The following is a 24,955-nucleotide window of genomic DNA, read 5'->3' on the forward strand; positions in this document are numbered from 1 at the left end:
GTCCGTTCGATTGATTCATAGAATGTTTTGTGGTCTACACTCGACCATGTGAAGTGCTTGTGAACTTTCGCGTTTCTGGCGGCTTCACCGCTTGTGGTGTGATCACATAACAACTGAGCGCGTTCTAGCGTAGCGTTTAAAAGCGTTCCCCTTCTCGATGACCATCCGCGCGTGTCAAATTTGATGAAAATTGGTGCGTGGTTAGATGGTAAGGTGAGGTTACGCATGATATCCAACTCTAAAACACAATGTATTAGGTCAGGTGATATGAAGCAATGGTCTAACTCAGATATCCATCTATCCCTCATTCTAAAAGTAAGATCGCAGGGATAATTTTTTCTGTTGCACTGTAGGCCGTTCACCAGCACTAACGGTTTCAATGCTCCCACGATAAGTACTGCGTTTTCGTTTGGAGTTTTCACCCTATCGTTTGGCATCCTATATGAGTAGCCCCTGCCTAGAGAATTTGAAAACGATTTTCGCAGATGTGAGAAACGAGAGTTTGTGTCTCCCAGTAATACAAGGGACTTGTTGTTTTGGACTACGTCGTTGTTCACGAGACTGCTTAGCTCAGAGATTGTGTCTACATTAAAATAAGGTGACCCTTTGGGGGGTATGTAACATGACACAAAGATAACGTCAGGATAAGGCTTTAAACTGAAAGTTATCATGTCTGTTTTAGAACAGTTCATTTGCTCGATCTGAAAGTCAAGGCTATTCCGCAAAAGCACTGCGCAACCTCCTCGGTGACGATTTTCCCCGCCGCTAAGATACGTTTTATAGCCGGGGATATAAAACATCATGCATCTTTTTGTTTCATTCAATAAAATTATATCCGCTTGGTTAAATAATGTTTTTACATCAGTGTTTTCTAATTTGTTTTTTACGGAATTTATATTCCAATGCGCTACCCTAAGTATATAACAATCACTTTGCCCTTTTATTAAAAATTCCCCAAGTCCCAACGGTCAATGACTACTCCATCTCTTAGTAAAACGCGTTTTTTTCTGTCAAGTACGATCTGGTGGCCTGCGTTTTCAGGCTTTTGCTTTTCTATCGTTTCAGAAGAAAATAATCTGCGCCACTCTTTGCGGAATGCCAGATGTTGGTCCTTTTTTAGGCGAATCTCTGCGCACGATGGATCCTGTTGCAGTTTAGCAGCGTTTTTCACTATATCATTTCTTTCCGTTCCTGACTGTACGGTGACCAAACACGGTCGGGGGGTATTATCTACACGCTTTTTTCCTAAACATTTGATAACACTGGTGCTTGGGTTCCCTTTTTTGATAATCCGAAAAAGACTGGCCATTTGCTCTGTATCGTTTAATGCATTATGAACGGGTGTTCCATCCTCAGGCAAATTAGTAATGATTAGATTGCATTCCCATTCTTTGTAATCTAGGTGCTCCAGAAACTTCTGCTGGCATGCCACGGTCTTGGTTAATTTATCCACATCGGATGAAAGTTGGGCTATCTCTTGCTTAAGTGAATATTTTTCAGTTTCTAGCTGAAATACTCTGTCAGTAAGGTGCTGTATTGTGTTATGTGTTTCAGTTGTAGTCATCTTTATTTCGTTGAGTTGATCATTGAGCTGGGCAGCGAAAAACTGTGCCCACTGGGGGGCCGTAGACATGATATTGTGGTCACCTGGCTCGTTTTAAGTGGGGGTTGGAGTCATTACCGCGTCAACGAAATCTTGTGCCATAGTGTTTTGAGTCTCAGGCATCTGTGTGAGCGTTACAGTTTCTTGGGTGTCCAGGTCTAAGTACTGACTACTGATGAGCGAGGTTGCGGTACTTACTCCACTGTCCGCCATTTTTATTTGTTCGGAGTCGACAATCTCTCCGGCTGGGTGGCAGGGGGCTTGTTTACTACTGTTCCGAGTTCTCTTTCGGGGTGGCGTTCTTCCACTGGGCGATTTATGAGTACGGTAATTCTCCAATCTATACGAACGCCGCAATAATTACGAACGAAACGTTTTATCTCTGAATCTGAATTTTTTGTCTCCGTTCTGTACGAACGATCGCTAAACTCACCTTGGGCACAATTTAAATTTTCCGAACGCAAGAAATTCGCCCCATGATTCGTCAAAGCGAGTTTTTAGACCACCGTTCTAAACAAAGGAAGTGCCACTTGACAGGAGAGATTGTTATCATGTATTTGTGCTGTTTTTGAATGAGACGATAGAAGGACTCAACCTGCCCGCCGGCAGCTGCAGGCCAGTTTTAAAACCCTATTGTTATTTAGAAATTATTGAAAGCATCAGTACACATAAATTACTTACTGTTTATTATCATTTCTTAACTTCTGCCGGCCGACTAGATCATCAACATCCACCATCGGTGTTTCACCGATATCTGGTTTCCAGTAAAATCTATAAACGTGAAACCCCACGCACAACAGAAGAGTATGAGAAATCCATAGTCAATGATCGAGTTTTTTATTTGTTTTTGGTAGTCATTCGGAAATTAATTTTTTTAAGAGAAGTTCCTTCTTGTATTGTACTGTATTTATTTTTCTAATTTGAGTTGTGACAAAGTTCATGCTTTTTTTGTTTGTTTGTTTGTTTTTCCTTGTTAAAGACCTTGTCAACAACTATTAGGTAAACCTTACTGATATTGGTGATTGTGAAAAATAAAGGTGTCGTATGACTTTATACAAATTTGCCTGCAGTTTTCTGTATTTTTTCTAATAAAGTATACATTGATTGCGTGCAAATTAATATTCTGTAAAAGACTTTCATAAATAGACGTGAATTGAGCTGATGTTATTTTTTATATCAAGTATAATCTCTATTAACATCAGTGATATCTACTGTGAGGAGTTTCAAGTATTTTGTTTTGGTGGAAGAAATTTATGTAAGCCTAATGGGGGGTGACATTATTAATATTGCAAATTTTCTATATGTGAAATCATATTAAAAGTAAACACGCAATGAATAAAATATGCAACTGGATTCGCAAATATTCTTGTCTGTTTTTGACAGAAGTTGGGAAAAACGATGTTGTCCTGTCTTGGTAAAACATAACAGGGAAAAACGATGTTGTCTTGTCTTGGGAGAAATGTAACTCTTTAGTATGAAGAAATTGTTGAATTCCCGACTTTTGTTTAGTTTGTTTTTATTCATTGCAATATCGCAAGAATAATTTGTTTGTGCTAAAAGTTGATCACAGTGATTTAATCTGAAAGTAATGCTTACACTTAGCAATGTTAGGTAAGTGGAAATAACTTCCGGTACAGCCGTATTCCATTCGTATTTCAATGGATACGAACGCGTGGCAATTTTTAGCAGACTGAATTTCAAGCCTTACGAACAAAACGATTATCTTCCAAAAATAATTAATTTAAATCGTTCGTATAGATTGGAGAATTACCGTATCTTGTAGCCTTTGCGACATTCCACTCCCTTAGAAACTTTAGATATCAAGGTTACATCTGGACTTCATAAAATTCGCGTCCACAAGCTTTGACGCATGCGCACACTTAGATAGAGAGTGCGCTCGATACAAGCAAGACAAATTGAATGCCATTTAACCCTCTAATTAAGAGGTAAAGGAAGTTCCAGTTAGATGGATGATTAAGATAGGACTTGTAAAGGTAACGGGCATTGTTTACCTCAGTTTAATAAAAGTATGCAAGACGGAGTGTCAGCGGTTTAATAAATAAATTGAATTTCACAAATAACATGGACCTCATATGCAATAATCAACATTTCCCTTAACTCATTCAAATGCAGTGTTTTATACAACTTGGGATAACCATGATTAAATGCTTGTTAAAGAATTTACTAGACGGGAAATGGTTTTACACAGCTTCACGAGGATTTAGACCCCTCAGGTAAGAGATTTGAATGAGTATATACTTTTATCAGAAGCCAGAGAAGTCATCTTATAGGGACAATGCAGCTCAGTTTGACAGCTAAGCACGCTCTGTTCTCTAGTGGCTCGATTGTCGTCATCGGACCACGTGACCATGTAGCTCATTAACTCCCAGGCCGAACAAATAGGACGTTTTTTAAAGCCAAAAATTTACAAAATGAGCTTTTAATTTGTGTATTTGGATAAAGATATCGTTAGTTGGGCATGTTTTCTGAAGAATATGTTCCGTTCAGGCCATTCTGACGGCAAGACGCAAATCCTTTAAAATTGACTTTGGCCTACTTTTCACCATGAACTGAACTTGGCAAATTTTGGTTCCCTTTTATCTCCAAAACTGGCAGGGATAGGTCCATAGTTGCTATTGAACTTGAGTAGGAAGTCACATACTGACAATCTAAATGTGACCTTGAAATTGACCTTTGACCTACTTTACACCACAAACTGAACTTTGCAACTTTTTAATGCTTTTATTTTCAAAACTGGCAGAGATAGGTCCATAGTTACTATTGAACTTGAATAGGAAGTCTTATACTGGCAATTTACTGTGACCTTAAAATTGACCTTTGGCCTACTTTTCACCATGAACTGAACTTGGCAAATTTTGGTTCCCTTTTATCTCCAAAACTGGCAGAGATAGGTCCATAGTTGCTATTGAACTTGAATACGAAGTCATATACTGGCAATCAAAATGTGACCTTGAAATTGACCTTTGACCTACTTTTCATCATGAATTGAACTTAGCTAATTTTTGTTCCCTTTTATCTTCAAAACTGGCAGAGATAGGTCCACAGTTACTATTGAACTTGAATATATATATATATGTTTGTGTGTGTGAATTATTATACAGGCAATAAACATATTATAAAAATAAATTAGAATTACAAATTGGGTCGGTATTTAAAATAATTTGAACAACATGTTTTAAAATGAAAACGGTGTATATACTTGAACTTTCCCAGTGCTGGGTCCTGTTTTTTCTGGAAAGCTAATTGATTTTGCGGGCACCACTGGTTTCGGTAAAAAGAAACAATGCTGCATCTTGTGACTTCAAGAGGTTCTGTGCGTGCAAACGAAATTGACTTCAGAGCTACAGGTGACCTTTGCACATCGGTTGGAAGAGAAGGTTTAGTTCTTGGGTTTTCTAGGATCTTTTGTCCAACAACACGCCACATGTTCTCTGCTTCTTCTTCACTCTTTAGTGCCAGGTCAACCTTTTTCTTACATTTCAGGCACACCGTATGTGAGGGGCAATTATCCCCAGTCAATTCATATTTAAACAATTTAGAGAGTCCGTCAATATATAGCTTACTTTTCCCCTGGCCTTCTTCTGATTTACCGCATAACTTTAAATAGTGACGGGAATAAACCGATATGGGTTGACTGCAAAGTAAACACTCCTTCCCTATTACCTTCTTCGTCGGTGTAGTGGTTACTTCATGTCGTATTCAACTAACAACTGGAATTTTTGACGGGCTGCATATAGGCTCTGCCGTTGCCGACGTCATTTTCACTAGAGCACGTGGGTTTGTTTATATTCGCAGCACAAAATATCTCCATTATCTTTGATTGGTCTGGATTTGAACAAAGCGCTTTGACTCGTTCGCGTTCATTGGCAATGAGTCATTGAGGGCGGGCTTTAAATTTGAGCAGTGCGGGCAATTGAATGTGGTCAGAGGTAACGTGACACGATGAAGATAGGCTTTGGTGAAGAGGTTAGTGTCAAGTTATCTCTGAAGCTCAGGGTGCAGTTGATGGACTCTCTGTAGATTTAGGATGATATCCCTGTTTATTATTTTTCACTTTAGATTGTGTATCCTCCTCTCCCTGCCCCAGTGGATGGATATATAATATCATAGGGAGATGTTATAATGTGTCCAGTATGCCAGTGGGTAGGGTTGAAGCTTATTGGAATTGCTTGGATTTGGATGCAGCCCTAGCCATGCCAAACACTGAAGACCTACAGGCAGCACTGGAAGCTGTAGTAACGTATGTATGTTCATTAAATGAAGGGGACAAAACGTAAGAATGTTATTTTTTATAAGTGCTTATACCACTTCTCGTTGAACTATATAATGACAAGTGATTCTTTAAGTGATCTTACTTCTATTTCGTTTCTATACAAATGCAGGTAATGCCAACATTTGCATAGGAGATGTTCTTTTAAAACCATCTAGTTCTGTAAAAGATCTGGGAGTTACCCTCAATGAAAATGGCACTGTGGGGAAGCATGTATCTGAAGTGTGAAAATCAGCATCTTATGCACTATGGCGCATTGGAAAAATAATTAAAGTGTTAAATAACAAAACCACTGAAAAATTAGTATGTGCATTTATATCATCAAGATTAGATTACCGCAATAGTCTCCTCTTTGGTATTTGTGACTATCAGATAAAAAAAGTTACAAGTTATTCAAAACTCAGCTGCAAGACTGGTTTGTCAAATTAAGTGCAATATAGTACACACCATATTACTCCCATTCTGAAAGAATTACACTGGCTGCCTGTGAAGCAGAGGATTGATTTTAAAGTTCTTTGTATTATTTTAAGGCGATCCATTCACAAGGACCATTATATTTATCTGATATTATCAGTTTTAACTCACCACGGTGGTCCACACGTTTTAATACTGAGGATGATCTTATTTTAGAACATTCTGTTTTAGAGAAGGGGTGCCTTAAAAGTTAGGGAGATCGTGCTTTTATAATCTACGCCCCAAAAGTGTGGAATGCCCTACCAAATTTTATTAGAAAAACAGACAATTGACAATTTTAAATCTCTTTTAAAGACAAACATTTTTATGTACAGACACAGATCTGTCTGTACATACAGCCATCACCTGCGTCTGTCGTCGTCGTCGCCGTTGTGCACTTTGACCACCGATAACACGATAAGTGAAAAAACCTTTTACCTTTTGGCTTGAAACTTACAGAACTGATGAACATTTATAATACGCAGGTCAAGTTCGAAAATCAGCATGATCGGACCATCTGTATGGAAGTAATGCTGTTTTTTCACTTTTTTCAGCATATATGCAACACCGATAACACGATAGGTGAAAATCTGTTTCACCTTTTGGCTTGAAACTTACAGAACTAATGAATATTCATAATACGCAGGTCAAGTTCTAAAATCAGCATGATTGGGCCATTTTCATGAAAGTTATGCTGTTTTTTCACTGTTATATGTTTCATAATTTTTATGGACGTTATCGTGGCCTGTAGATTTTTTGCACTTACACTTCTCGGCTTTTGCAGAACAGCTGTTTCAGTAACTGGTTGAAACTCAAATATTTTCCTTCTGTTATGTTGTCCCTTATTTTATCAATGACAAGATGTTTTTTTATATTCATTGTGGTCTCTGGCTGTGTGATTGTGTCCATTTCCTATATGCTTAGCAGCATTTACAAAATGTTCATTAAAAATATCAGCCACTTTGACACTTTCGCCTGAATTGAGTCGTTTTCCATCAAAACAATTTCTTTGCTACCAAAGTCAGTTTTTTGCTTACAAATTACTTGATAGTTTTCCAAAAGTCACCATTTTTTGCACCTCCTGAGCACCTTTCCAGGAAATATTTCTTTATACTTTGTCTCGGAAGTGTGACACATTTGTTGTGCATTTTTCTGAATGCTTCCCAGTTCTGAGGCGTTCTGATTTGATAGTACTTGTTTCTTAGTTGATGTTTTCTATGAATACATTTTCTGTATTCTCTGTTCATGAAAGGGGCATTTTTCCCTTTACCTTCTTTGTTTTGAGTGGTGCATGCTTGTCTCAGAGAAAAGCTGACTGAAAGCATTATATGAGTCTTCTGCATCATCAAAAAGTTCACATAGTTGTTCAAAAGGAGCATTCTCAAGTTCATCTTTAAACATATGGACATCAAAAATTTTAAAACTTCTATAAGTTGTGATTTTCTCTACATCTACAGGTACATACAACTTAAAAACTACATATACCACATAATGAAAATCACTCAGACCACAATCAGGTCTACCCAACTACCAGACTCGGCACCTAAGGATCCTGAATTAACCGGTATATCAGACCACGCTACCCGTTTTCAAGGTGTGTGTCAGATCGCATTTCGGAGTATCATACCCCAGAACAAATTTTGTAGCACGACTGCGGGCTCATCCACTCTCTGCTGAACAACCTTAAACTGTACTCTTAGAGTACTCTATTTTATTGTCTCTATAGGGATATATGTAGTCCAGGCAATCTGTGGTTTGAGGTCAAAGTAATTGCAACAGTTTTTATTTTACCACAGTGCTTTTGTATGAAGTCCCCAAAATGACATACTAAAAGTCCTATAAGGAATCCTGGCATGGGAAATATGAAAAAATCCAAGATGGCCACCAATTCCATAGTTATAAATGGCTATCAACTATAACCAGGGAGAAAAAGTGCCCAATATCAAATTTAAATAGCTTTTCAGCAATTTCTATATCTTCAGTACCCTTAATATATGTATATGTTGGCAGAAGTTTGTGTATCCTTCAGCAATTTGAGAAAATCAAAGGCGGCTGCCATTTCCCATAGTAATTTTATGTGCTTCAGCTACGAAAGTATATGCTTGCGGGAAAAGTGTTCATTATACAATAAAGTTTGACTTACTTTGCTCCCAACATGGTTATAAGACCTATAATATATATCTTGTTGGTATCTAGTATATTCTTCGATTATTTTTTGAAAAATTCCAACATGGCCACCATTTACCATACGATAACATTAACTACTGCCAGGAATTTATTGTCCATTAACAAATATAGTTTGATTCTGAATCTTTCCTTGTTACCCACATTGAATATAAATTATTGTGTGGAGAGTAACAAGTATGTTTTCTTAGGTATTTGAATAAAATTTTTAAATAGCCGCCATTTGCTTTATAAATACTGCATATAGGTTTCAACATCTGCAGGGTGATACAAAAGCCATTCCAAAATTAAGTAAAAGTTAATTGGTTTCTTAGCTTTTATAACATCCTTGATATACACATGATATTTATCCAGTGGGGAACAAACATGACACCTTGGGTATTGCAAGGAAATCCAAGATGGCCACCATTTCATTTGAAATACTGGTACATGGGTTTCAATTACTGCCAGCGAGACAAAATTTTTGTATGTAATAAACTTTAGTCTGTTCCTCATTATTTATCATACTTCTATCTTCCCTATGATGCTGGTATGTTAAAAGTGTATATCTTTGAGAATTTTGAGAAAGAAAAATGGCTACCATGTGCTTGAGGAAATGAGGATATACTACATGTAGTTTTCCTGATAAAATGGTCTGAACATGTTGATTTTATCTATAAAAAAGCATGCACACGATTGTTTTTTCTGCACCAGCTTAAACGTGTTAAACTGTCCTCATCTCATCTTGTTCAGGTATATCAGAGTTTAATTCGGACCATGGTTGAATATACTTGTCCTGTGTGGCACCCTGGATTAACTGGAGAACAATGTAAAATAATAGAATCCATCCAGTCAAGGGCACTTAGGATCATTTTCCCTGAATTAACTTATGTTGATGCTCTAGCCAAAGCAAAACTTATTACATTAAAAGAGCGCAGATTTGAACTCTGCAAATCATTCTTTGCAAAAGTAAAAAATGACACAGACAAGCTGAACTATCTTTTAACCTGCAATCCACACATGAGACTAAGAAATAGCCTGTCATATACCATACCAAAAAGTAGAACACAACGTTTTAAAAACACTCTCTTTATTAAACCATTAATGGTCTGAGTTTTACCTTTGAAACTTATTTTGACCTTTATTGTATTTAATTTTCATTACTCGATCTTCTTTTACATTAACTTGCAGATGCCTGTGCAAAAATTTATTTTATTTATTTATCTTATTTTATCCTTTTTTAATCTCATTAAGATCTATTCGCATATCCTGTATTATATATCAATATTTTAATTTGCAAAGTTTTAAATTTTATTCTTACTCCATTTTATGTATCACTTCAACCTTTTGGTTGCTATGCCTAAATAAACTTACTTACTAATCGGCAGTCACCTAGCAGTTTTCTCATAAAACCCAAGTGAATGCACTTGATCCACAACAGATGTTTGTCAAAGGGATATTAATGATGTGAGAAAACACTAACAAACAAAACTTATTTCTCCCTAGCAGCAATTGAAACCCAATGTACTACTATTCCTAAGGTTAATAACAGCCATCTTGGAGTTTGTTAAAACAGCAGATATGCACACAGAAGAAATAAAGATAAGTAAAAACTGGAAAACAACCTTAAGTTATGGTACCTTCAGTTGAGAATGGATCCAATACGTCTCTCTGGCAGAAACTGAATCCCTTGTGTTAATAGTATTACTCTGGGAAATGACAGCCATTTTGGATTTTTCTCAATATCAAAGGATACATACTTGTTTTTAACAAAATATGTATCATAGGGTTAATAATGCTGTTACAAAGACTGAGAAACAAACTGAATTTAATTTAAATGTTATAATGAACCATATGATTCTCTAAAAGTAATTGAACTCCGAGAGCTACCAGTAGTATTCCTATGTCAATTGGTGGCCATTTTGAGTTTTTTCAAAATGCACAAGGATACACACTAGAAATATATAATAGAAGTTATAAGGATTTAACAAACACTGAAAAAAACTTAGTTTCTTTGGTAGAAACGCGTGAATAAGTATTCCTATGGCAAGCGACAGCTATTTAAAAATTTCTCAAAATACACAAGGATACACACTTGCTATCTACCAAATATTTATCACACCTTCGTTTGCAGGCATTGTGAAAAAATGTTTCAGTAAAAGAAACATGCATTTTGTACAGTACATCGTATACTCCTTTGGCACACTATGATTTTTTGTAAATATTTTTAATACCTTGGAGATAGTATCCCAAAAGATTGTAATTTCTAAAACTTTTGATACCAAAACACCAACGTTTCATCAACCCCATACTAGCAAGGCATGAATTAATTTTTTTAATTGTCCATATCACTTTTTGTCCATAGAGATTCAGAAAAAAGTAGAATTTGTGACTAAATCTTTAACTTCATTTTTCACTTTTGTTTTCTTCAAATGAACTTTTATAATGAGAATCATCATCAATTATGAAGAACGGTTTGGTTGGTGCCGACCCCCACCCGCTTGAACCATGGACCTGCAGAGGTCCGTCAGATCGTCGCTGTATCGCGTTAAAGGATTTGCTTCATACCGTCAGAATGGCCTCACCGGAACATATTCTTCAGAAAACATGCCCAACTAACGATATCTTTATCCAAATACACAAATTAAAAGCTCATTTTGTATATTTTTGGCTTTAAAAAACGTCCTATTTGCTCGGCCTGGGAGTTAATGAGCTACGTGGTCACGTGGTCCGATGACGACAATCGAGCCACTGGAGAACAGAGCGTGCTTAGCTGTCAAACTGAGCTGCATTGTCTACCTGTAAGATGACTTCTCTGGCTTCTGATAAAAGTTAATACTCATTCAAATCTCTTACCCGAGGGATCTAAATCCTCATGAAGCTGTGTAAAACCAGTCCCGTCTAGTCAATTCTTTAACGAGCATTTAATTATGGTTATCCCGAGTTGTATAAAACACTGCATTTGAATGAGTAAAGGGTACTGTGGATTATTGCATATTAGGGCCATGTTATTTGTGAAATTCAATTAATTTTATTAAACCGCTGACACTCCGTCTTGGATACTTTTCTTAAACTGAGGTAAACGATGCCCGTTACCTTTACAAGTCCCATCTTAATCATCCATCTAACTGGAACTTCCTTTACCTCTTAATTAGAGGGTTAAATGGCTGGCGATATTTATCTCAGGTAAAAATCTACCTGTGCTTTAGTTACAAAGAGCAGCTCCCGCAGACATGGGGTTACTAGATAAAATCTGAACACCGGGTTTATTGAGGAGCTAGAGAAACAAAAGAAGAATTTTTCCTGCACAGCTTCATAGGAATTTTAGCACGGACTTGATCCTGCTTAGACCTTCTAATTAACAGGGTGACATGGGCAATTTTCAAATACAAAATAAACAAATAATAAAACTATATTTCAGTTAGCCTCCTCTTAAATAAATATACCGTTCTGGATAAATTAGAACATTTATTAAATCGACAGAAAATTTTTGACTTAAATGATGATTTTATTATTAATGGAAATTAAGCTACTATATGAGGCACATTTGCTGAGATTACACTGTTCTTGATGTTTTGCGTTAGTCTACATTTTGCTGTGCGTGCTTGGAATTTTTATTTTTATTTTTTATACTCACGTATGTAAAATGCACATTTAGTAAACATTCAAGTAATGATTTTTCCCATGCTACTTATAGCAAACAATGCTCTTTTACCTTGATCTGCTACATGTTTTTGGGTTTGACAAAGCATACAAATTTGCAAAAAGTTTTGTGTACAGACGCAGAACTTGTATTTCAAGGTATAAAATGATAAATCTTTTAAATTATTTTATACTTCAGATGAAAAAACATTCAGAAACAAATCCTCAAAGCATAAACGAATTAGGATTATGAACCATTTTAGTACATAAGTTCCTATTTTTTTCTTTAATATACCGCTCTTTTTTTCTGTTTGTTCTTCAACACGTTTTCTTCCACGGAAGTAATGCCTGGGCATACGCATGCTTCAAGTTACCCGGAGAGCAATTACTTTTTTTAATGTTCGGGACGGTGTTTGAACTCAATTGTTTAAATATTGATATTAAACGTCATTTACAAATACCAATAAAATCACCCCATGAAATAAATGAGATATTTTGAAAAATATGAAAGCCCACCAAGACGATTTTGATACCTGTTATTACCTGGGTTGGGAAGTGCAGCGGTGCATAATTAACAGGTTTGTTGTAAACGAGCTTTTGGTCAACTACAATGCATTTAAAATGCAACAGCAATCAGTAAGTTTGCCAACTGATGACTATTGACAGTTAATCTGAAAGACTACCAGCTCTTGATATGATCTAAACCACCTGAGATGACCATGATCTAGAGCATCGCAACTATTGTCACCGAAGTTAGTAAGTCATGGAAGACCGTCACAGACAAAGAAAGATTGTCAACGAGAGCTGCAATTTTGGTGAATCCCACGGCAACACACCGAGGCATAACGAAAATTCCTCAACTCCGTTCAACACAACTTTCCTTAACTTCTCCGTCTGTATGCACCATGCAGCTCAGTTGAGTCTCATAGACCTTTATCGTGATTGTCGTCACAGTACCACGTGACCCAGATCTGCTGCTTCGTTTATGCATATTGAGGTGAGGTTTACTAAAACGCTTTTTGTCTACTAATATATTGTTTTTTATAATTTTTAAATGACGGGGATCGATTAAAACATAACTGTAGTGTATAGATTAAGTGCTGGATCTTCAGAATTCGAGAAATGGATTTTTATATGATTATTGTCCTTTAAGGTCTACCGCGTCCTTGAGATCGGTATACTGATCCCATGAGAAATGATTTTTTTTCATTTGCTGGCCTCTCAGAATATTGAGAATGAGCGTGGATAATAGAAACCTATGAATGTGTATATTGATATAGCAAATGTCAGCCATCTTGGATTTTTTCAAAATACTAAGGATTCACACTTGTCACCAAATAGATTTAAATCATAGTGGTGATAAATTTGAAGAAAACAATGAAATATTTTGATTATGAACATCATATGCCCCGGGCAGTATTTGAAATCCCATGTGCTGGTAATATTGTGTCAAATGGAGGCCATTTTGAAATGTCTAAAAATGCTCTTACATACCCACTTGTAACCACAATAAATATCCCTGATGGTATCTGAAATCCATGTACTGTATTCTAATGGTAAATTGCTGCCATCTTGGATTTTTTCAAGAAACCTTCTAAAACATGCTTGTTATCCGACAGATAAATATTAAAGGAGTAATAAGGGAGAGGCAAACACCGAGAAATAAACTTAATTTGACAATAGACACTATATCTACCTGAGGGTAGTAAGAACCCATGTCCAATGGTAGATTGCGGCCATCTTGGATTTTCTCTAAATACCTAATCATCCATCTAAGGTTACACACTGAAATCCACTTGTTCCCCACCAGATATATACCAAAAGGTTAATTAGGGTTTGGAAAACACTTTCAAAAAGAAACTTTATTTGATAATAAACATTATCCTTCAGGTATTTTTATATTTTAAACCCATAAATTTCTATAAAAAACGGCAGCCATCTTGGATTTTCTCAAAGTGCTGAGGAAAACACAACTTAAATGTTTCATAAATGTGATATAGGGTTATTGAAAATTTAGAAAACACTGATTAACAATCTAAATCGAATTATGGGTACTTTGTCTCCCTGCTTGTAGTTCATACCCCTGCTGTCCATATATTTCTGTGGCATTGGCGGCCATCTTGTTTTTTTCATATTTCCCATGCTAGGATTCCTTAGGACTTTTAGTATGTCATTTTGGGGACTTCAAAGGAAAGCATTGTGGTAAAATAAAAACTGTTGCAATTACTTTGAGGTTTGGCCCTAAAATGGCTTAGATTGCCTGGACTGATGGGGACTTTACGACATTTGGTTTGAATGTTTTAACCACTTTTGATAGGGCTTTTTTGCATTGTATTAGATTAATGTGGCAGTGTAAGGTTCATCTAGGTGGCTTTCAAATTTATGCACCCAGTTTTAAAATCATATAGCGATTTTATGACAATTGTTTACTATCCAATCAAGGTGACACACTGACAGCCGAGCATGCCAGGGCTCATCCTGTCGATGTTCTGGCTGATACTCCGAAATGCGATCTGACACACACCTTGAAAACGGGTAGTGTGGTCCGATATACCGGTTAATTCAGGATCCTTAGGTGCCAAGTCTGGTAGTTGGGTAGGCCTGACAATAAAAGGCCCCTGTTTTTAAATGTTTTCTGGGATGTTTAAATTATTGTTTTTCTTTTTATCAAGAGCTTATAAAATGTGTAGGTTTTACCTCCAATATTTCTGTGACTGTCAGTCACCATCATCAGGGAGTAAATGACTAGGGTCATTTCACCTGGAATGAAAATCCAGGTCAATTGCCCCTAATCACTGGCCTTGTGTTGTAACTGTTACACCTTCCCCCCGGGGCTCCTCTGCATCCCTCTGGAGCACCGTGAGATAGTGATTAGGGGCAATTGACCTGGATTTTCATTCCAGGTGAAATGACCCTAGTCATTTACTCCCTGATGATGGTGACTGACAGTCACAGAAATATTGGAGGTAAAACCTACATATTTTATAAGCTCTTGATAAAAAGAAAAACAATAATTTTAATTGATACATACAGAGCTAATGAAGCTCTTCTCTCAATTTTCTGGGATGGTTACATAAAACAATATCTATTTGGGTAGGGTTTGAGGATTTAAAGCAAGTAGGCACAGTGATAATATTTCTTAGATCATAAATATCACAGAACTGTTGTAGAATTTTACCATTCCAATGCTCATGTTTCATATCACAGTTTAAATCACCAATTATTGCAACATTTTCACAATTTCGTAGGACTAAATCAACAGCTTTCCCAAGTCTATCTAGAAACGTTTCAGGATTTGTACTAGATGGACTGTGTGTTGAAAGAAAGCACCATTTTCTAGAATCTAGACATTACGTGAACAAAACTGTACAAAATCTAGAACTGCAAGACGGCACTGTTATTTTTGATCAAAGGGAAATACCTAATGAAGCTAAACTATTTTATGAACGTCTGTATTCCTCAAAAAAAGAATTTGTAGAAAAAACTGATCTTCGAGTCCTTCTTGACCAATTTAACGTGCCTAAATTAAATGATACCGAAAAAGAACTGTTACAGGGAGAAATCTCCAAGATAGAACTTCTTACAGTCCTAAAGAAAATGAAGAATAACAAATCTCCGGGTTCCGATGGTTTTACAACTGAGTTTTACAAATTTTTTTGGTCAGACTTGAAAGAATTTATGATCAGAATGGTAAATGAAGTATTTCGTAAAGAAAGGTTACCAACTAGCGAGAAACTTGGCATTATTACTTGTATCCCGAAAGGGGACAAGAATAGAAAATTTTTACAAAATTGGCGACCTATAACATTATTAAATGTATTTTATAAACTAATATCCGGATATAGCTGAACGAATAAAAACTATATTAGACAAACTAATTTCCCCTTCTAAATGTTGGTTTTTAGCTGGCCGCTATATAGGAGAAAACACACGGTTGATATATGACCTAATGCACATCACAGAAAAAAAAGAAATATTCCAGGCTTGCTTGTTTAAATTGATTTTGAAAAGGCTTTCGATTCGGTTGACTGGGATTTTATAATTAATGTACTGGGGCCGTATTTTCAAAACTTTGTAACTTACAACAATTTGTAACTATTTACGTGAACTTGTAACTTAGACTTACACGGTATTCTCAAAACTCTTGTAAGTCTCGGACTTACAAACTCTTGTAACTTTTCACGTAACTTTCCAGAAGTGACGTTTGGTCCATGAATAACCCACAACGACGTATTCCACTGCCATGCTTTGCATCGATAAAACGATTATCTAGACAAAAAGTCTATTGAAATGTATTGAGAATCATTCAGAAAAATGTGCCCCGACATCTTCTTTCAAGTTCTCATCATAAAATCCACTCATATTGAATGTGCATCCTCCGACATGCAAGCTCAGAAATCGGACTTGGCTCCTCTTGTGGGGTTCCCCCAGCTGGGATTCCCCACGTTTGCCGCTGGCAAAAAGCACTGTAATTCATTAAATTTGCAATGAAAACGTTCGAATATATTCCCTAAAGTAAGTAGTTTATAATAAACACTCACCACACTGTTCAAATTTGACACCTGCGTGGATTTCATGCTGTCTTAGTACACCAAAGTTCCAAAGTCATACAAATAAGTTCACTGAATATATGACATTCAATTTGATATGAAAATGTATTTTAAAATTTAATATATAAACATTGTTACTAAGTGTGAGTGTGTATAAATGATTTTTCTTTCCTGTGATATCAATTTTTATCATGAGAAGTGAATGTTATTTTCATGTTAAGCCACAAATAATATTAATAATAGAAATAAAGTCACATGAATAAGTTAATGGCCCATTTTTTTTCCCCAAAAATGACATTTCCTTTAATACAAATGATACATTTGATTCATTAATGGGGGTGATGTAAATGTAGAAATATTTCTTTCTTTATACTTTTGTTGCTACCATGAAGAGTGAGTACATTTTTTTTTCATGTCAGAAAAAAATGCAAGTTACATTGCACTGGTACAAATGAACATGTACCTACAGGTTGGTTAGTGCAATCAATAAAGAAAAATGAAAATTAAGGAAATTTTAAATAAATAAAAACCTAATAATAATAATAATAATAATAATAATAATAATAATAAAATTGATCACTCATTACTCAATCACATTTTCAATAATTTCAGGTATTTTTTATATTTATAATATCTACTAATTTACACTCACTGAAAACCAAATATTTTCTTTCCTTCTGAATTTTTCACCAAAAGTTGTCATATGAAATGTAAATACTTTGCAAGTGCCCGTGTTCTTGTTTTATTTCACTGCAGCTGAGACTTACAAAATCTTGACAAAGATTTAAGTAGTGTTTGTATATTTATGTGTGTGTGACACAGTATACATTAATGACACATGACTCTGTTGCTGTGTACACCCAAAATTATGTCATTTTAGTTGTATTCAATCATTTTTGTCCTTGAAAAGTGCTTGAATTTGATCTTACATAGTTTTTAACCTGGATGCATGAAGGCAGTAATTCACAGGTAGGGAGATGACCCTTTTTTGGACATCATTTAATTTCTTTTTTTTTTAATGTTTCATCACCAGTGTGTAAAAATTATTTAAATGATATCTTTCTTGTTTTTTTTTTCCTTTGGTATGTAAACTTGTGACTGTACATTGTTCTCATTTGCATTCAGAGAATCCTTGAAAAGTTATTGAATTAAAGTGACTGTCTCAAAATTCTTATAAAATCCTTAAATTTGTCCTTAGTGTTCATATATGAATCTTTACTTTGCACACTTTAATCATAGAAAGTTGTACAAACATCCATGATAACTCATGATAAATGAAATATAAAGTGAAAGGTAGTAATTATCCCTAAACCAACTTGTTCTGTGAGTACTGATTACAAGCGATAGCTGAAATATTTTTCAAAGCATAATTATAAGATTTTTTTTTTGTTTACTCAAATTGAATAATTCAGTTACCTGAAAATATAATAAAATTCACTGTACAGTACACTGCAATTTTAGTTTTAGCCATAACGATTGTGATAAGAAATGCATATTTTATCTTTATCCAAAAACAAAACCCAAAATAATTCCTAATAAGCAATATATATGATGGAAAGAGACAATCTTGTTTGTGTGCGCATGTATGTGTGAGTGTGTGCACAGGCATCATAAAAGAGAAATGTTTCAGCATGCTTTTTTTCAAAATAATAAGCATTTAAACTTAGTTATTATTATTCTTATTGTGATGAAATAAATAAATCATTTTACATTCATTATTATTGTAACAAGACTGAAAATTTTTATTTCATGATGAAAATCGAAGGTTAATAATGAATATGTACATGCAGTGATTCCTTTGGTTAAAGATTTAATTAAGTTGTATTCTGGTTTTATTTTCCCTAGGACTGCAGCAAGTACATGGTACTAAATTAATGCAGGGAATTTATTTTGCAATATGGAATCAATTTACAAAATGAAATAGTACCAAGAAAACAGCTACAGTTGTCATTATCAATTTAAAAGTGTAACCTAAGCAAGTGTCATTTTACTCTAAATTGGAATTTTCTTCTGTAACTTTTTAATAATTACAGTGTTATGCAAGGTAAGTCATAAGTGGAATACTATCACAAATGCCAATATGTAAAATCTTTTACTAACTCACACATTACTAGTAGGCCTAAGTCATTTTGGGTATTTAAAATAGTTTTAAGTCATTTGTTTTTTCCATTAATGATGATTACCTCATTATTTGAACTGGATCTCCTTCGTTTAAATGGATAAACCGAGCCTTTTAAATTAGTTAAAATACTGCTAAAATATAAAAATCATTCGAAAGTAGATGATAAGTCATTATAATCATCCCTGAATGCTGCCAATACATTATTATTTACAAAACCTACAAAATAAAGTTAATGAAACTTATACATAGTTTTAAATGCAGTCATCAGCTATTCCTTTGGCAGCCTCTCGATACTTTTTGATACATAGTGTGCAGTATATCATTTTAAAGCATTTGAAATGTATTTTTTTGTGATGTAGAATTTTAAAATTAAACAAGACTTACCTGTAAGTTGAAGTTTGATTATAATTCTATTCACTCATCAGCAGCATAGAGATCAATCGAGATTGCGCATGCGCTCTGGGAACGTCATTATTTAAAGCAGGAAAAACCATGTGAAAAGATGTTGTCAGGGTGGGATCTGAGGTGGGCGATTGATCTCTATGCTGCTGATGAGTGAATAGAATTATAATCAAACTTCAACTTACAGGTAAGTCTTGTTTAATTTTAAAATTCTATTCACTCATCCAGCATTATCGATCAACCGAGATTTCAAAGCTCACATGGTTTGACTTCAACAATAGTAACAACAAAAAACAACCAAACAGATTCAACTTTTGTTTATTACAAAATCTGAATAAAACTTTTAACTGGTATCAAAATGTAATAAGCGACATATTTTATTCTAACCAGAACTTTAACTAGTTTAACTACATCAACCTGAACTTCAAAATACCTAAACTACTTCAACTTTTTTTTTTTTTTTTTTTTATTATTATTATTATTATTATTATTATTTTTTTATTTCACTCTGTCCAAAATTTTGCAACCATAGTTTGGTTCATCAACAGGTTTATCATAAAATCGGCTGAATGTGCATTGTCTGCTCCACCCTGCAGTTTTCATAATCTGTTCTAGTGGTACATTCATCGATTTCGCTGCTGAAGTTGATGCAGCCCGTGTACTGTGTGCCTTAAACATGTCTGTGTCTATACCAGCTTTACTGAGCACACTTCTTATCCAACGACTTAAGGTAGCAGTGCTTATGTTCTTGTGAGGCTTGACATAACTCACAAATAATCTATTACTGTTCCTAATATTAGAAGTCCTAACAAGATATTCCTCTAATAACGTCACGACACAAACATCTTTGTCCACAGGATATGCTGGTATAAGCAGGTCTGCCATATGCTTGCCTGGTTTTGACTGTTTAACTAAATCTCTAATATGAAACTTGTAGTGTGTATCTAGTTTTTCCATGTGATCAATGTCCATTAATGTGATAGATTGGCATCTGTTACCAGTCACCAGAACACACAACATGGCCAGTTTTTCTGTCAACTGTTTTAATGTGAGTTCTGATGGTGTTTTAAGAGATTTAGGGTAATCAAGAACCACTCTGACATCCCAAGTTTTTGTGTATCTCGGCAAACTTGGTCTGGATTGAAATACAGATCTTAAAAACCTTTTTATGAGTGGATGAGTTCCAAGAGGTTCTGTCCAATTTTGAACTCTGACAATAGTTGACAGTGCTGACCGGGCAGTGTTCAATGCTGAGTAACCTATACCTGAATCATAAAGCAATACTAAGAAATCTAGAACATCACTGATCATGGGATCTAATTTATCAAGGTTACGTTGTGTGCAAAATTGTTCCCACTTGTTCAAATATATTTTGTATTGAACTTTAGTGCCAGATCTCCAAGCATTCAATATAATTTCCTGGGCTCGTACTGATACACTTTGTTTTTGTAATCTTTCCCTGACAAGCGAAAGGCCATCATCTGAAGTTTTGGCCACAGTGGGTGTATCCTGAGAGGATCCGACGGTAGCCTTAATAAGTCTTTCCTCTTGGGTAGAAGGATTGGTTGTTCTACCAGCATTCGACAAATGTGGGGCCACCAAGGTTGAGTGTTCCAGACTGGTGCTATCACTATTGCCTCCCCCTCGTCTTCTCTCAACTTTCTCAATACTGCACTCATTAAACTGAAAGGAGGAAAAATCCACATAAAATTATCATTCCAACTAACCGAGAAAGCATTTATTGCTACTGCCCCCGGATCAGCTCTCCATGAAACATACGTATCTAACTGAAAATTAAGTCTAGAGGCAAACATGTCAATCTTAGGTTTCCCCCACAACATTGTTAACCTCTGAAAAACACAACTATCTAGCATCCATTCAGTTCGATCATCAAATTTCCTACTTGCTCGATCAGCATCAACATTTATAATTCCAGGTATATGTGTAACAGATAACCAAATGTTTTTCTCCTTACACCATTCCCAGATAAGTTTTGCTAGATTATTGCAGCAAAGAGAATGGGTACCCCCCATATTCTTTACATAAGCAACGGCTGTGACATTGTCCATTTAAAGAAGCACATGGGAGTTTGTAATGTTCTGACAGAGGGCCTGTATCCCCAAATATGCAGCTTTGAGTTCAAGGAAATTTATGTGTTCAAAACAATCTGTGCCTGCCCATTTTCCCCCTGTAGGTTCAAAACCATCACATTTTGCCCCCCAACCTTGCATGGAAGCATCAGTTTGTAAGGTGAACATTGAATTTCCATGAGAAATGGGGTTTTTGTCCTTGTGCGCATTATCGATCCACCAGTGGAGATCATGTTTGGCTTTGAGTGAAATTGTCATTTTCTTTTCAAAATTGCCTTTACTTTTCTGGAGTGCAAAGATTTTATCAATTTCCAACTGTCGATAGTATAGCTGTGCAAACTGCACTCCAGGAGAGCAAGAAACTAGAATGCCAACTACTTTGGCCACAGTTCTAATGTTAGTCTGTTTGAGTGATAACAATCTGTTTGCCCAAAGTTCAATTTTTTGTTTTTTATCCTCATTTATGCTGACTGTCATGTCAGCTGAGTTCAATATAAACCCCAAATGGTCAAGAACTTTTGTTGGTGTTATGACTGATTTTTTGATATTGATGAAAAAACCCACTTTTGTAAGTAAATTCAAAGTTTCTTGTACATTCTGTAAACAATGTTCAAAATTGTCCCCTGTGAGGAAAAAATCATCCAAATAATTGCTAGAAACAAAACCCTTAGATCTCAGTTCTGCAAGCACAGGTTTCAATAATTTTGTAAACAGAAAAGGAGCAGATGACAATCCATTAGCTAGGCACTGAAACTGATACAAGGTGTTTTCAAATTCAAACTTCATGTATTTTTGTGCATCTTTACTGACAGGCACTGTATAGTATGCATCTGATAGATCTATAGAAGCCATGTAACAGTTAGGAGTCATAAGTTGTGTGCAAGTATGAATACTGTCCATTTTGAAATGCCTGTACCTGACGTGTTTGTTCAGAGTTTTCAAATTTAGAATTACCCGGTGACTCCCATCTTTTTTGGGCCTAAGAAAGATGGGTGAAATATACTGACCCATTTCTGGTTTACTAATAGAAATTACACCTTTCTCTAATAGTTTTCCCAGTTCAATCCTTATCTGAGCAGATTCAGATTCAGAGAAAAAACAGGGTGTTACAGTATTTTGTGAAGGGATTTTTTCGAAATCAATGTCACAGCCAGACACTATGTTCAGAATGTTAGAATCAGATGTAATATTTCTCCATTCTTGTAGAAATTTTTTAATATTGCCAGCCTGAAAAGGCTTCAAGCTCACCTGATCTAGTACCACTGATGTTTTTGCTGTTTCTGTGGGTACTGGGGCTTTGGTTTGTACCTTTGTACCTGCTGCTTTCCCCGGTTGCTCTGATACCCTGCCTTCTTGTGTGGAGACAGGTAGCTTGGCCCTAAAAAAGGGTTACCAGTTCCATGTTTGAGCTTGTAGCGAGGGGCAGCCTGTGAATGTAGTCTCTTATAGTTAGGATAATGTCCTTTTCCTAAAATACTGGTGCTTGGTTTTACCACACTGTTGGTTACTTTGTTAATGTCTTTTAACTCTGTAACTCTTTGAGACAAGTTTGAACCAAAAAGTTGACCCTCAACTGGTGCACTGTCCCCACACAGAGCCTGTGCGAGTGCAGGATCAATGGTAGGACGAAAAAGAACTCTCCGCCTGAGATCAATTTCATGGGAGGTGTCTCCCAGAATAGCTAATGCCTCTGAAAGTAGATCTTTAGTTTCCTCAATAGACGGAGGGTCAGCTTCACCTTCCTCAGCTTTAATAAATTTATCCATGGATTTTGCTAAAATAGTAATACCTTTAAGAAGGGATTTCTGGAAATTCTGTAGGATCACATCCCCCGTCCTAGTTTCCCTGTCCGCTTTGTTGAACACACCTTGATTAACAAGTACCACATCTAGGCGCGGGCAGTTTATTGGTGGCAAAAACAGAACGTTTTTCATAGTGATTTCTTTCTCAGTTTTGTCAATCCCATTCATCAAATAACCGGAAATTTTCTCTGCTAGAGCGCTGTCTATTTTACCAGACATGACGTTCTTTTTTACAACAAACCTGTCGCAGGTTTTAAGTTTCGTTTCGGCGTTGCTCTGTGACTGGGCGCCGCCATTTTGGTTGCGTAAAACGTCCCCAATTCCGGTTTTGACTGCGCCGGCTACGTGAGGTCTGTCACACAATTCTATACCCTGAGTATCAGGCTTGTGTTTTTTCCTATGGGGTTCTAGATCTGGCAGATCTTCCTGTAATTCCCCATCAGACAATACTTGTAACTCACTGTCATTTCTGCCCCCATCGGAGTCAGAGTCATTATCTTGTAAATGGTAACATCTTGCCTCATCATACGCGGCCTTCATCTCGGCTACAACAGGCGTCAGTTTTGCCATTGCTGCATTGATATTTTTTAACTGATCTTTAATCTCTGTCAGTTCAGATTTAGATTTGCTCTTAGCAGCCGAGCTGTTTGACCTTTCGGCCTTCCTTTTGTCCGAACTCGCCTTCTTGTGAGAGAAGTCTATTATAGGACTCTCAGTGGCACTTCGTTCATCGAGTTCGATAGAATTTCACCCACCAAGTCGCCTTTCGCGACTACAACAGGTGGATTTAGCGTGCTGTCTGAAGTTGCACGTGTAGCCATATTGGCCGTTTCAGCCATGGCTCAGATAAAAATATTTGTGTCACGCAGTATAAGAGCGTTCAGTTGACACTTGAGGTGCGCCTGCCGAGGCACAGTACCACCCCAGTTAGAATGTAAATACGGTATAAATGTCTTCCTGACAAAAAAAATAATAAACCGTCAAAAACTTAGAGCGTCTCTTCCCACGTGTATGACGTCCTCAAAGATGACCACGCAATGACGTTCCCAGAGCGCATGCGCAATCTCGGTTGATCGATAATGCTGGATGAGTGAATAGAATACATATATTTTCTTCACCACATGTATGGAATAGAGGCACAAGAACCTGAGTCAATGAATTGCCGATAAAAATGGCGATTTTTAGACACACCTTCACGACAAAATCTCACAGAATTTTTGTAAATAATATAATGACAGCAAACATTATACATCAGTTGAAAGACAACAATATTCCGAACAAAACCTCATCTATAAAACTTGGTGCTTTGATATAATTTTAATTTATTCACTGACTAAACATGTATCTTCACCCTAAAAAAAGTCGAAGATTCAAAATCTGAAATTCAACCGCGGCTCAATTTATTAATCTTGAGTAACAACTGAAGTGCCTTATATAACCAAAAAGCTCATTAACTTGGCTTTCTCACAGCACTAATAGTTCTTCCACTTTCTTTAAAAAATACAAGTTTTCGTTTTAATTTAAAAATTCGGACACCCTACCAAACTGCCATGTTGCCATTGCGCGATCGACAGACTAAATCGTTAACTTTAGGCAACTAACCTGAAATATCCGAAAGGCTAGCCTTTCTCGCTGATAATAATACATCCATGTTTTAATAATTTTACTTGCTGTCAAAAATATCCGACAATAAACACAAGCATAAAATTCCCGCAGACAACACTTTCTCCCCGACTTTTCACCAAGTGCGCATGCGTACAACTTTTCGTATCGACTTACAACAGGTCGGAGGCAGTTGTAAATTTACGTGCATATTTACAAGAGTTTGTAACTTACA

The 24,955-nt window shown here is 36.1% G+C and overlaps 2 protein-coding genes across 2 annotated transcripts in view; one reads left to right on the forward strand and one right to left on the reverse strand.

Annotated features, from left to right (window-relative positions):
- The window catches only part of LOC147759929 (clotting factor C-like), a 64,043-nt gene that overhangs the window by 5,653 nt on the left and 33,435 nt on the right, over positions 1-24,955 (forward strand). The gene's annotated exons all lie outside the window — the stretch shown is intronic.
- Positions 19,529-24,304, reverse strand: LOC106159264 (uncharacterized). The gene is made up of 2 exons (XM_013535488.2): positions 22,565-24,304; positions 19,529-20,909 (listed from the first exon to the last, which is right to left on the reverse strand). Exon 1 carries the CDS (start codon positions 23,686-23,688, stop codon positions 22,570-22,572), a length of 1,119 nt encoding a protein of 372 aa, XP_013390942.2. The 5' UTR covers positions 23,689-24,304; the 3' UTR covers positions 19,529-20,909; positions 22,565-22,569.

Source organism: Lingula anatina, chromosome 9, assembly GCF_051362555.1.
Source record: "Lingula anatina isolate TDL-2025a chromosome 9, LinAna3.0, whole genome shotgun sequence".
In the NCBI taxonomy this organism is placed as follows: Eukaryota; Metazoa; Brachiopoda; class Lingulata; order Lingulida; family Lingulidae; genus Lingula; species Lingula anatina.

Bases quoted from the DNA above. Each gene is read 5' to 3' on its own strand.
- LOC106159264 (XM_013535488.2), bottom strand. From the start codon at position 23,688: ATGGCAAAACTGACGCCTGTTGTAGCCGAGATGAAGGCCGCGTATGAT.